Below are 14,715 nucleotides of genomic sequence, written 5' to 3' on the forward strand. Positions count from 1 at the left end.
AACCGTTCTTTTGTGGTCATAAACCTTGTGTCAAAATTTCATAGATTTCTATTAACTTAAACTAAAGTTATAGTGCGAAAACCAAGAAAATGCTTATTTGGGCCCTTTTTGGCCCCTAATTCCTAAAATGTTGGGACCAAAACTCCCAAAATCAATACCAACCTTCCTTTTGTGGTCATAAACCTTGTGTTAAAATTTCATAGATTTCCATTCACTTTTACTAAAGTTAGAGTGCGAAAACTAAAAGTATTCGGACGCCGGATGACGACGACGACGACGCAGACGCCAACGTGATAGCAATATACGACGAAATTTTTTTCAAAATTTGCGGTCGTATAAAAATCTAAGTACATTTTTGGATTCAGCATATCAAAGAACCCCAAGATTTCAATTTTTGTTAAAATCAGACTTAGTTTAATTTTGGACCCTTTGGACTTTAGTGTAGACCAATTTGAAAACAGGACCAAAAATGAAGAATCTACATACACAGTTAGATTTGGTATATCAAAGAACCCCATTTATTCAATTTTTGATGAAATCAAACAAAGTTTAATTTTGGACCCCGATTTGGACCAACTTGAAAACTGGGCCAATAATCAAGAATCTAAGTACATTTTTAGATTCAGCATATCAAAGAACCTAACTGATTCATTTTTTGTCAAAATCAAACTAAGTTTAATTTTGGACCCTTTGGACCTTAATGTAGACCAATTTGAAAACGGGACCAAAAGTTAAGAATCTACATACACAGTCATGACAGTTAGATTCGGAATATCAAAGAACCCCAATTATTCAATTTTGATGAAATCAAACAAAGTTTAATTTTGGACCCTTTGGGCCCCTTATTCTGTTGGGACCAAAACTCCCAAAATCAATACCAACCTTCCTTTTATGGTCATAAACCTTGTGTTTAAATTTCATAGATTTCTATTTACTTATACTAACGTTATGGTGCGAAAACCAAGAAAAATGCTTATTTGGGTCCCTTTTTGGCCCCTAATTCCTAAACTGTTGGGACCTAAACTCCCAAAATCAATACCAACCTTCCTTTTGTAGTCATTAACGCCAACATGATAGCAATATACGACGAAAAATTTTTCAAATTTTGCGGTCGTATAAAAATTATTTTAAAAAATGTAAAGAAATTATAATATATCATTATTACAATTTAATTAAAAATTATCTTGTGTATGAAATTCAGTGTTTCTCATAAAAAAAATATAAAAGTTATTAAGCTGGGCCATAATATATTGAAATTAGTATAATAGTCTCAGAGTTAAGCAACTTTAATCAATAGTTTGAAACAATCCATAAAAAATATAGGGAATTATATACACCAATCAATTAGATGTAACCAAAAGTCTCTTAATGTGTGTGGAATGCGTAATTTTTCCCTTTGGGATCAATATTCTTCTGTCAGCTGTTCCGTCCGTGCGTCCGTAGTAATTATTTAAAAAATATGGATTTCGATCATAGCTGGTCCGGTTCAGATCCAGAGTTTAGAAATCGGTCAATGGCGGACGAATGCAAGAAAATTTACAAAAATAAACGATGTTTGACAAGTTATTTGAAAAGGAACATGACGTTTTTAATGCAATAAATGGATTAAACATTTACTGGAGGCAACTTTTATCACATTTAAATGAAGTAACAAACTTATTTTGCTGCCGAAATTTAGGTTGATGTACGTTTTCGAGTAACAAGCAACGGAACTTGCGAAAATGCATGAAGTGATAAAAAGTTGTATTTTTATCAAATAACCTGCTACACACTGCGAAGACAATGCTTCAACCTCTTTTCTAAAGATAATGAATCGTTTATGTCTGAATTTCTTTAATTATCAATAAAAAATTGATGTTTCATCAACTTGGTAAAAATTGAAAATGTCCGATGACGGAAGCGACTGAAAGTGAGTATCGTCAAGAACAGGGCGACTTGATTTCGCTTTTGGGGGTCGGGGAAAGCGAAGTGACGGTCGGGAAGGCGACTTCTTCGCCCAAGTCGCCTGGTAGCGTGAGCCCTGATGACAAACTAGTGATCACTAGTGAACGGGCAGACAAAATGCAAACTTGTTTGACATAAACAATCATTTTTTATTGTTTCCCCTACTATTTACTAGAATCATTAAGAAAATAATTAATCAATCTATGAAAAATGAATATGACCCCTTTTCTTAAAATTTAAACATTATATATATTAATAAATTATCTGCGAAAATAGAAGTACGGTGCACTATTTTGTGCGTATGGTTTTCCATCGGCTACCGGTTGTTTTAAAAATTACTTTGTTTCCCGGGGAAATTGTTTCTCAGGGAAATAAATTGACGAGAACTTTAGTCAGCTGCGTTTGCATGAGACTTTGAGTAAAATTTATATTTATCAGCTATATGTACATGTAGTCTAGTAGCAAGGAAATTAATACCAATTTCATTTTTAATAATTCTTTGATATGTAAAAATGTAACCTGTCAATATAATTTCTTTGTTTACATTGAATATGACGTCAAATCATAAATAAAGTCACAAGTCAACTAAAATTACTAACAATAGAACAAAAATTGGAAATGTTAATTTCTGTTTCTTTTTTAACAGAACAGAAGTAAAATATACACATGATACATGTATATATGTGTTAAAATTAAAAAAAATATATTATACAGACTTCGTCCCCTTTCACCATGTTCACAGGTATTATAATGCCTGAGGCAGGACTGGTCATCACAAAATGTCCCTAAAATTGTTGACGTCATAATAAAAATATCTGAAACCCCAAGTGAAAAGTGATTGTTGTATGACGTCAAAAATTTAAGTGAAACAGATTCTTGGGTCAGGCAGGACAGATTTCCAAATGGTGATATAAAACTTATTGCTAATCACGGCTAAACCAGCCGTTGAACTTTTAGTGTCATACAACAATAACTTTTCCATTGTGGCGTCAGATATTTTGTTTTATAACGTCAAAACTTTACGTGAACCTGTGTGATATCAAGTAATGGTAGACAAATAGCGATAAGGTGTATGATACTTCATTTTGTACTTTGACTTTGAGTCTTTGTTGATGAGTGTAAAAAAAAGATGACGAAATTAAAAAATGTAAAGGTGTAAGGTTGAAGAAGGCTGGGAAACTATATGTATGTAAGTAGTTATTTTATTTGTTTATCTATCTGCTGAGTTATTAAAATCATGCAATGAATTTGTCAAATAACCTTGTGTTCGTATTTCATTTGACTGCAACAATGATGAAGGATTGTGAATGGCGTTGCTACTTGTGGAAATACTAGATTCAGCCCTTAAGTTTTCATTCTGTTGATCCCCTGAAGTTATGCTCTCATCTGTTGACAGGTTCCCCTGGTCTGTATCGGTCATATTTGATCACTAATATGTAATTTTTAGGAGAAAGTATCACTGTGTCTTTGTAACTTTTGACCGGAAGTTAAATATCAACCATTTTATTTCGACTGGTTCTGATTATCTGATTGCCAACTAGAACGACGTGGCTTGATAGGAAACCAGTTCAACATCCAACATGGCTGCTTTCGGCGTGAAACAAGTTTTGTCACTGACTATTTTGTTGATTTTGATTGTTCAAACATTAGGAGGGTTCGTAATTTTTTGTCTATTGACATCAGAAACTCTCATTTCCATTTCCACGTGTTTTGTACTTACAGTGTTAAAGCATTTATTGAGAAAAATATACATTTTCCACCTATTCTTCCCTGTAGCAGACAACTTTTTGGCGTGGAGAGCTGTGATTGGTCGATTTTTGTTTTTATTGAAATAATAATTCTGGCTTTATTTTATATTTTTTATGAAATTGTAGCACAAATTATAACTAAAGATTCTTGATAAGACTGAAGAAATTTGTATTTTCAGGGGCGTAGCTGCCGTTAGGCACTTTAGGCACGTGCCTACACATAATTGTTTCACAAATATTTTATTTTTTATTAAAAAAGATAGTTAACAACGTTATATATATATCTGTAGATGAACGCCAGTGAAGTTGTCAAAACTCTTTGATTATCGAATGTCATGTGTACACTAATCTCTCGTTCTTAGTGAATGAAATATTGGATAGAATTGAATGTTTTTTTATGATTTTACCTTAACTATAAACTAGAACTTTGGTTCAGATCATTTCACTTCTATCAACAAAAACTTGAATGAACCTCAACTTAGAAACATGAGTTTTTTAATAAGTTGTTGTTAGTGTACAACTAGTTTTCTGCTTTGTCTTCACCGGACTTACCAATGTTGGTCGTCCGTTTGGCTGTGCAGGATGTATAAATACGCAGTCACGTCTGGTCAGAATGGGGACATTAAATCCGATGCCTAGTTGTAGAGAAAATGCCACTCTTTGAGGAGTTCGTAGTTGTCTACTGAAAGTCGAAATGTCTGCTCCTATCCAATAATCTATCCTTTTCCAATGCATGGCATTTTCAAATTTCCAGACCTTCGTCATTACAGGACCTAGCTTTTTTTTAAATAAAGGATCCTCACAGTCGTACATATCAATCAGAACGGTATATGAAAATACCAAATGTGTGTACTGCTTAATTAAAGGGATACGCTTATCTACACTGGGCAATGCATATTGTAAAATTATATTTTTTTCTTCATATTTCCGATTGTACTGCGTTATCTAATTCCCCAGTCAGATGTTATGGTGAATTATTCATAATTTTTCAAACTTTTTATCGTGTATCATAATTATCATGATTAAATAACCAGTATATTTAATATTTTTGTACATAAAATTTTGCAGCTAAAATGCTGAAACCCGTTTTCCTTCTGGGGACTTCGCCCCCTGAACCCCCTACCTTGAGCGGCCCCCAGACCCCCTGCCGATTGGTGCCTACAGTTGACAGAATACCTAGCTACGCCCCTGATTTTCAGTCTATTTTTGTATTCAAATGAAATTATTCCAAATAAATATCAACTAGTATTACCTTAAGCCAAGGCTAAGAGTAAGACTACTATAAAATAGAGGTCTATCCTATTCCATGCAGCAATGTTCCATGTTGTTTGGTGGTCTGTTAACAGAATCCTTAAATATTGACACTGATTTAGCATTTCAGTAAATTGATAATCCTAAGTTCCTCCAGGTTCCAGATTTGTCTTGGTATGTTTTTTCCTGTTAGGTCAGGGTTGACATGGTTGACGCCTCTTTGAAACATTCCTGGTTTCAGTTCTCAATTCTATGGAAGATAGTTTAACATGCTAAATCATCCAATCATGGTCGAATTGTTGTCTGAAAGAGTTATATACAGGTTGACCTGGAGTCAATTGTTAATAGACAAATTTTCGAGTTCGATGCATTTCCGTCAAAAACTCTGGTTTTAGTCATGTTAGTGAACATCATTTGTGCGTTTAGGGGCATCGTCATTTTCGTTCCAATGTTGAGCAAGTGGTTGGAAAACTATGATGCTACATTGCACAAATTCAATGAAATTATTCAGCAAATTGAATGATCTTATAATTGTCAATCAGAACTGCTTTCATTAGGGAACTTATGGAACAAACATTATTTCTAGTTTGTCCTGCACAATGAAGATCACTAAGACGCTTGATGAACATTAATAGTACAGGGGTACAGGCAATCCCCTTTATCTGGTAAATGACGTCAAAAAGGCGCGCATAATTGACAAGTTTTTTCCGGTGATGGATGAACTCGAAAGTGGTCTATTGACTGATTGATGTAAACCATGTCCATGATGTCATCATACAATCATTATCAAAGAGGGTTTTTTGGTTCAAGCTAAAAATCAAAAATACCCTTCTTTCAACATGTTAAAAGGTAATCAGTATTAAATTCAGCTTGCTCTTCAGCATGTTTAGTATGTCATGTATGTTCAGTATTTTATCAAGATCTAGATTGATATATTTTTTTTTTTTTCTTGAATTATTTTAGGAGGGATTTTTACAAGATCCTTGGTGTCTCAAAAAGTGCTACAACTAACCAGATAAAGAAAGCCTACAGAAAAATGGCTAAAGAACTACATCCTGACAAAAGACGAGATGATGATGAAGAAGCTAACGAACAATTCCAGGACCTTGGAGCTGCTTATGAGGTATGTATTACCAGTAAGATAATTCCAGCAACTTGGGACATGCCATTTGGTATGTTCATGTATATATGATATGTGTTGCCATTAACATGATTAGAATAATTTCAACTTCAAGCCACAAGGAACTTGGGGTTGCTAATTATTAATTGGAAACAGCCCTCAAAATATGGAGAAGCTCCTTGAATATGCATAAACTATTCCTCAAACATGTCAAATAAAGTTTACTTTTAAAGTGTTTAAAACTATACAAAAAAATGAAAAACCCTAACCATGCGCTAACCTGATTAACTGAGAATTTACATTCTTTTAAAATCTTAAGAAAAATTGGCATCTTACAAGGCTTCTAACTTTAAAAATATTTTTTTGATAGAAGCTGTTCAATATAAACTCATGTCATTCTTAGACATGTTAGAAAAAAGATTCAGCTTACATAGCTAAGAGAATTTTGTTTTTACCCCCCTTAAATGATTACTAACTTGAGGAATTGTTACTTATTTGGTGGGTTTGTGCCTAACCTTTATCATTTTTATTGGGCTGAGCTTTGTTTTACTGGAACGATAAAATGAACAAATTCGTGCTCATATTAATGTACATGTTTCTTCAATTTTTGAGAGTTTTGTTTTGTACATAAAAGCACAAAAAAACATATTTTGTTATTATTTTAGGACTACATGTAGATTAAAGGGACATGAAAGGACAATTCTATATTTTAATCAAAAGAGCTTCTTAAATCTCCTCAAAACCGGCACACTTTCTATAACTAATAATTTTTTTATTTAAAAATTGACAACCTAAAATTACCTACATTTCATGCCACAGTAAACATGGTAAAAAAAACACCGCTCTTTTCCCTCCCACATTCATTGTAATGGAATATTCCTTATTGTACATCTCTTAAAATTTTTAATTTTGTTTTGCAGGTTTTATCTGATGCAGAAAAGAGAAAAATTTATGACAAGCATGGAGAAGAAGGCTTAAAAAAAGGAGACATGAGTGGTGATCCTTTCTCTAGGTAAATTGATACCTGGCTGTGATGTATCAGTCTTCACTATGAACTTTTAAATCTACAGGCTCGGAACTCAAGTTTCGGAGGGAAAAAAATAGTCTGATTCTGGGGGCCTGTAGATAGGATTTTTACAGACCGCCAGCAGTTTTACCAGTCTTGGCTGTAGGGTGAAGACTGATGTATTACTCCACTTGCCTGTCAACACTGGGCTCTCGGTCATAAAACTTTACTCAGTACTCCGAGTACAAAATAAGTGCTCGAAACACAAAATCCAGTATTTTGATTGGTTGATTCTTGAGTTTGAGTACAAAAATCGTGCTCGAAAGTTTTATGACCGCAAGGCCTGATGTTGTGAGTTCAATTTCAGCACGTGGCAGATGTGTTTGACTCCAGTATAAATTGAATAATATTGTCAGTTTTCCTACAAACGGTTGTGGATCTCGCTTCGTGCACCAATACAAACTGACTGCCGCTTAATCATGTTTGTTTATTACACAAAAATAGGTGTTCTTGGCATGAATCTGGGTCAATATTCTCTGCAAACTTCATGTTTCTTCTACCTCTTTCTTAACCATGTACAAATGAATTTCAAATATACATGATCATGATAATACTGGAATAATCGTTACTTTATGATTGATACACGATTGATATAGATTTATAATACTTACTTCACAGGAGGGGACCAAGAGTAAAAGTAAAACAGTAAGAAGGAACAAAGGATCGTAGTGTAGTTACAAATCAGTGCATGAACAGTACTACGAGTATGGTTTTCTGGTGAAAAAAATAAAAATGAAAAAAATACTTTAAAATTCTCTCAGTATGCTTTGAATCAAATGCTTAGTAGAATAAGTTGAATATTTTGTGCATAACAAGTTTTCAAGTCCCTAAAATTCACCATGAGCAGCTTTACATACAACTGGTGTTAAAGTAGAGCAGAAGTCGCTAAAACTTGCTTGCTATAGTAATAAGTAAGCCCTTCAAGTTTCATTAATGTTTGGACTAATGTGTAAATATTGATTAGTATATATATATAAGTAAATGCAACCCTTTCTAAAACTTTATTTTTATAATAAAAAAATTTATGAGCGAAGTTTTTTTTCCAGAAAAATATACTACTCTCTGTCTTTTCCAGCTGGACTTAGATTTTTAGAAAACTCCATTTACACTTATTATGATTTTATACATTTTCTTTTTATGAAATATTCCCACACCAGCCCACCCTTATTTTTTTGGGTCCAAGTTTATGGTTTCAGTGGTATGTGTAAAGTGCCTGTTAGGTTAGTTTAGCTTATTTTTTCTTGATATTAGATACCAAGGTTTTATATATTTTTCTTGCAGAAAAGACCTACAGAATTGAGATTTATAGTTTTATTTTGCATGATAGTTTGGTAATTGTGATTGTGTCACATTACAATGAGACTAGACATAACATCTGTCTAGCATTGTTGCTCATTGTTAAAGGCCCTGCAGTGACCTTTTTTTTGCCATGTATGCATTGTAGAAGTTTCCTCATTTGCATTTATACCACATCTAATTTTGATGCAAAAGACACATTTATAGTACAAACTATGAAAAAAAAAAAGTTTAACATTATTTCATTTCTCTTTTAAGATGATACATGTATAAAAAAGTAAAATCACAAAACAGAAAGTCCCTAATCAAATGGCAAAATCAAATGACAAAACACACCAAACAAATGGACAACAACTGTTATATTCCTGACTTGGTACATGCATTTTCAAATGTAGAACATTGAAATAAGGATTTGAGATAAACTGAACAGCTGTTATATGATACAAAATAGAAACATATTTATCATTACCACGTTTCCTAGTTGATGTAAACATAAAGATTTTGAGATAAATAACAAGTGTCTGAGTGATGTTTATTTATTTTTCAGTTTTTTCGGAGGTTTTGATTTTGGTTTTGGATTTGGAGGCCAGGAAAAAGACAGAGAGATTCCAAAAGGTGGAGACGTTACTATGAACCTAGATGTCACGTTAGAAGAATTATACAATGGAAATTTTATTGAAGTATGTTAATTTGATGTTTACACGAATTGTAGTTTAATAATAGTTTGTCTCACTTTTGGATTAAAAGAAAAAAGAAGATGATTAGTTAATTGATAAGGAACATAACTGGCACTTTATACAGAAACAGTCAAGCAAAGAAACATGGATATATATATATATAAATGCACAAGGACAAACCGGTTTTCACAAAAAAAATAGAATAAAGTTAGGGCTATTCCATAAAAAAATGTATGGGGGGGTTGGAAGGCACATTATATTAATAATACATGGGTGATGCGTTTATATATATATGCACAAGGACAAACTAGTACCGGTTTTCACAAAAAAAATAGAATAAAGTTTCACAATATTAACCTTATTAAATTCCAATGGTTTATTGTGCCTCCTAAAAGGCACTTTCCTGTAAGACAGTAAGTTAATGGGATAATAGTAAAAGGGAGATAATTCTAAAATTTTGTCAATATTTCTGATTATCTCCCTTCCTCCAAGTCTGATTGTTTCTGAAAAAAAGATCAAAATTCTTTAAAATTTTAACAATTATTGTTACAAATGTTACAGCAAATATATTTCTGTCTTCTTTAAGTAATTGTAGTGTAATTGATTTTTTCTTTTTATAGATTATAAGGTATAAACCAGTAGCCAAACCAGCCAAGGGAACCAGAAAATGTAATTGTAGAACAGAAATGGTAACCCAGTCATTAGGTCCTGGTCGATTCCAGATGACACAACAGCAGGTCTGTGATGACTGTCCTAATGTCAAGTAAGTAATTATAAAAATAAGGAGATGTGGTATGATTACCAAAGAGACTATCATGATTTACAAGAATTCAAATGATGCATGTTATAGATCACTTGATGGCCTTCAACATTGAGAAAAACTTTTAAAGTAAAGTCAGCTATAAAGACCCCCAAAAATTTGAATTAGGAAACATGAGCAGTTCTTTTAATTTTCTTTTATAAATTAAACTTTTTATGCCCAACTTAGGGACATTATGTTTTTTGGCCTAATTTCAAGGTCCATTGTCTGAACATAGAAAATGAAAGTGAGAGTGGGGCATCCATGTACTATAGACACATTCTTGTTAATTTGCTGTTAAGATATTGCTCCAGATTTAAATGCATGGGACAGGGGAGGCACTTAGTGATGCCCAAACCACCCATATTATAAAATTTACTAAAGCTTAAAACAATGAATAATTATTCTGTTATTTCCCATCAGAATGGTACCAGAAGAGAAGGTATTAGAAGTAGAAATAGAACCTGGAATGAGAGACGGACAAGAATACCCATTTGTAGCTGAAGGTAAAAAATCTATTTACAATAATGAATATACAGTTTAAGTTCATTTGTTTTTGAGATTTTGAAATTCTCTTCCTACACTCCAACATCAGTTTTAATGGAATAGTCCTTTTAACTCCTGTCTTGCATCCATTTTAATGGAATATCTCTATGTTATAACTCCACCCACTATTTTCTGCTTTTCAGGTGAGCCACATATAGACGGTGAACCTGGAGATTTAAGATTTAAAATCAAACAAATTAAGTAAGTACAAGTTATTTTTATTTTCTTAATCTTGGTTACCTTGGATTAAGGGGAGGGTTGGGATCTCACAAAACATGTCCCAGGTCAGGAGCCTATGTCCTTTGTTAGTCTTGTATGTTTTATACATTTAGTTCATTTATTTATTTATGTAATAGTCCTGAAGAAAAATGGGAAGTTAAGAATGGTGACAAATATTTTTAGCCATTATCACTGAACTAGTTCACATTTTTGTTTAGAGGCCAGCTGAAGCACACCTCCATGTGCAGGAAAACCGATGGGTGGTTTTCGTCTGTTATCTAATCTTTGGTCAGGTTGTTGTCTCTTTGACATATTCCCTATTCCCATTCTCAATTTTACCTGTATTCTACTTTCAGAACTATTTATAGATAATTTTTTTGACATCATTTTATACATATGCTAATAAAGAACATCTTTGATGAAAACAATTTTCTTCTTTTTTCTTCCCAAGAATTGATTATTATAGAAGAGGTGTCATAAATGTTAAACTCAGTCTGTCCTTGTGTTCTTACACATACAATTCAATCTCATTTTTGTCATATAAGGGTTTCCTGAAACTTTGCAGTTCCTTAAATTTCCATTTTTATACGACACAAAAAAAATTTGGGATCGTATAATGGTATGATGTCGTCGTCTGCATCGTCTGCGTCATCGTCCGAAGACACATTGGTTTCCGGATAATAACTTTAGTTTAAGTGAATAGATCTTCATGAAATTTTTTCAGAAGGTTCAATACCACAAAAGGGGCCAAAAACAAGCATTTTTCTAGTTTCAGGATAATAACTTGTGTAGAAGTATTTCAATTGCTCTGAAATCATACCGCAATGTTTAAAACCACAAGTAGAAGGTTTGGATTCATTTTAGGGGTTATGGAGTTTGGGAATAAAGGGCCAAAAAGGGGTCAAAACAAGCTTTTTTCTAGTTTCAAGACAATAACTTATTTATAATAGACAACTTTCGAGTTCGATGCATTTCCGTCAAAAACTCTGGTTTTAGTGAACGTCATTTGTGCGTTTAGGGGCGTCGTCATTTCCATTCCAATGTTGAGCGAGTGGTTGGAAAACTATAATTCTATATTGTACGAATTATTCGGCAAATTGAATTCTCAAAATTTACAATCAGCATTGCTGTCATTAGGGAATTTTCATTAAGTACCTACAGAACAACCATTATTTCTAGTTTATCCTGCACAATGACGATCACTAAGACGCTTGATGAACGTAAATAGTGCAGGGATACAGGCGACCCCTCTATCTGGTAAATGACGTCATAAAGGCACGTATAATTGACGAGTTTTTTCCGGTGACGCATGAACTCGAAAGTGGTCTATTGTATGGATCTCTCTGAAATTGTACCACAATGTACCATATAACAAAGGGGAGGCTGGGATTAAGTTTTGGGTTAATTGCCCAAAATATGTAGGAATTAGGGGCCAAAAAAGGGCCAAAAAGAAGCATGTTTCTAGTTTCCAAACAATCATGACAATAACTTGTGTTTAAGTGTATGGATCTCTCTGAAATTGTACTTCAAGGTTCAATACTGCATTGGAAAGCATTGGATTGAGTTTAAGGGTTATTGCTCCAAGGGGGGTTCAAAAAGTTGGGGGGGATTTTTTGTTTACCATTTTTTGAAGGGCTTTTTTCAAGAAGAAATCTTCAAATGCACAGTATTGTGCAATAGATTTGTTAGATCTTTGACCACATTAATTTTGTGACAAAAACCTATATTATTATTTATTTATCACAATCCAAATTCAGACAGAATCAAGCTTGAATATTGTGACCAAATTTGCCCCAACTATTCAGGGTTCAACCACTGGGGTTGTATAAAGCTGCACCCTGCAGAGAACCTGGTACATGTTAACATAGCACTTTACATGCTTTAATATATAAAAAAAATTTTGCACATAAATGCAATGAGTAAAAATTCACCACATTTTCGAAGGAACACTTAAATAATCTTGAAATTTTGAAGCATTATTTATATCTGTTTATAGACAAAGAAAATTTGCAAGAATTGGAGACAACTTAATGCAAGCCCTTCTACAATTTTATTTTATTAGGGTTTCAAAATAAACAAGTTTATAGAATGGGTGGCAATTGCATGTAACTTAATTATAAACCATTTTATAGTACAATCTTATCTTTTTTTCAGACATAGACAATTTGAGAGAAGGGGAGACGACTTGTTTACAAATGTAACTGTATCACTATCTGATGCACTGACAGGTTTTGAAATGGAAATAAAACATTTAGATAATCATATGGTAGATACTTAATAGAAGACTGGTTTGTCTGTCCTCTGGCCTAAATTAATATATTGTATGTTTCCCCAATGCTGACCCTACCAAGCCAGGTGTGGGTAGGTAGATAGGGATATAATTTTAATTTTTCCCAAAAGTTGGACCAATATCTATCAACCTGGCTAGAGCGAAAATCGGAAATGCATAAAATGATATTTGACTTAGTTTAGACAATAAAATTTCATGAGTCAGACCGTTTTTGCAGGGTCGGTCAGGATTGGGGAAACAAACAATATTTTATTTTAGGCCTTACACATATCAGAAAAAGATATTCACCAGACCTTTCTTCCTTTACATTCTCTCACCATGAAAATAAATTTCTGGAAAAATAGGGACGTTATAATATGCTGCATTTATATGAAATAATGTATTTTAGAAGGATATCAATACTTGCTTTAATTCTTATAAAAAAACATGTTTTCAACATTATCCCTGGTGTAGGATTTTTTCGCTGTGTTGAAGACCCATGGGTGGCCTTTGTTTTTTTTTTTTAACTCTTTGGGTTGTTGACTCTGACAAATTTCCCATTTCCATTCTCTATTATTTTATTTTTAACTTCTTTATTCTTTTAGGTAAATATAAAAAGAGACAAAATAACTTGGCCAGGAGCCAGGATGAGAAAATCACATGAGGGAATGCCTAATTATGAAAATAACAACGTAAAAGGCTCCTTATTTGTGACTTTTGATATTGATTTCCCTAAGGGAACACTTACTAACGAACAAATAGAAGGTATGTCTATATCTATTTTAAGTGCATTCTATACAAAGATAAGAAAATGTGGTATACAACATTTACAGCAGGTTCTTTATACCAACTAGTAATTTCAGTAGTGATGGAAAATTTGATTAAAATAATTTCACATCAGTTAGACACTTTTCAATCTACCACCTATTTATATTTAACACAAGGAAACAACAGTTACTGAAAAGGACAGGGCATTTTAAACTAATAAGTTTAAGAGAGATTGACAAACCATCGTATAACATGAAAAAGATGAAGAATAGACAAGATAGAAACATAAGCCACAAGTATACTACCAAAAACTCATCAGAAATAAACTGTAATTTTTTTTTATAATTTATCTTTAAAAGTGAGTGTTATATTTAGCCATTTTATTTGTAGGTATCAAAACTATATTAAACCAAGATACAGTTAAGACAGTTTATAATGGTTTACAGATGGATCATTTCTCGTGATGAATGATATCATTAGGAGAACGTGCTGTGTGACTGAGGGATGTATAACTGTTTCTTTTGGAGTATGGATGAGAGCTTGATAAAACATTATTTTCATATCGTTGGATTTTACTATGACTGACATTAATTTTGTGCCAGTTGACCTGATTATATATGAAAGACAGACACTTCTTGTCTGGATGGTCAAATGCTTTGGGTTTTTTTACAATTAAAAAATACAGGGAAATGTTATTTTTGTTATGTTTGACAAATTTGAAATTCGTGGAAAAACAAACATTTGTAACTTTGTGTGTCTACAAAGGAAATTGAAATTTTGTAATTTTAAGTTGTAAGGTAGTTTTATTTTTCCTATATGGAGATTTTCGTAATTTTTTACATTTTGCATCAAAATACAATGTACAAGTATAGATGATTTTCCTTTAAACTTGAACTTGAGATTGAGTTGTTGTAGATTTGTTAAGTTTTTATTATTATCAAGCTCATGAGTGCATGGTTCTTTGTTTTTTACTTAGAAATCTCTTCTTTGACATACCTTGTGTATTTTGTCT

At 32.8% G+C, this 14,715-nt stretch overlaps 2 protein-coding genes across 2 annotated transcripts in view; one reads left to right on the top strand and one right to left on the bottom strand.

Moving 5' to 3' along the window:
- Positions 1–3,450, bottom strand: part of LOC143059220 (microspherule protein 1-like) — a 38,899-nt gene extending 35,449 nt beyond the window's left edge. Inside the window, exon 1 of the mRNA XM_076232699.1 lies at positions 3,205–3,450. Coding sequence (XP_076088814.1) covers positions 3,205–3,364 — 160 coding nt within the window. The 5' untranslated portion in view covers positions 3,365–3,450. The remainder of the gene's footprint in view (positions 1–3,204) is intronic.
- A 44-nt stretch (positions 3,451–3,494) lies between these two features.
- On the top strand, positions 3,495–14,452 carry LOC143059221 (dnaJ homolog subfamily B member 11-like). Its single transcript, XM_076232700.1, has 10 exons — positions 3,495–3,598; positions 5,907–6,066; positions 6,984–7,075; positions 8,973–9,105; positions 9,723–9,865; positions 10,325–10,407; positions 10,591–10,648; positions 12,821–12,932; positions 13,541–13,700; positions 14,094–14,452. Exons 1-10 carry the CDS (start codon positions 3,525–3,527, stop codon positions 14,165–14,167), a joined length of 1,089 nt encoding a protein of 362 aa, XP_076088815.1. The 5' UTR covers positions 3,495–3,524; the 3' UTR covers positions 14,168–14,452.
- The last annotated feature ends 263 nt before the right edge of the window (positions 14,453–14,715 follow it).

Source organism: Mytilus galloprovincialis, chromosome 14 (genome assembly GCF_965363235.1).
Source record: "Mytilus galloprovincialis chromosome 14, xbMytGall1.hap1.1, whole genome shotgun sequence".
Taxonomy (NCBI): domain Eukaryota; kingdom Metazoa; phylum Mollusca; class Bivalvia; order Mytilida; family Mytilidae; genus Mytilus; species Mytilus galloprovincialis.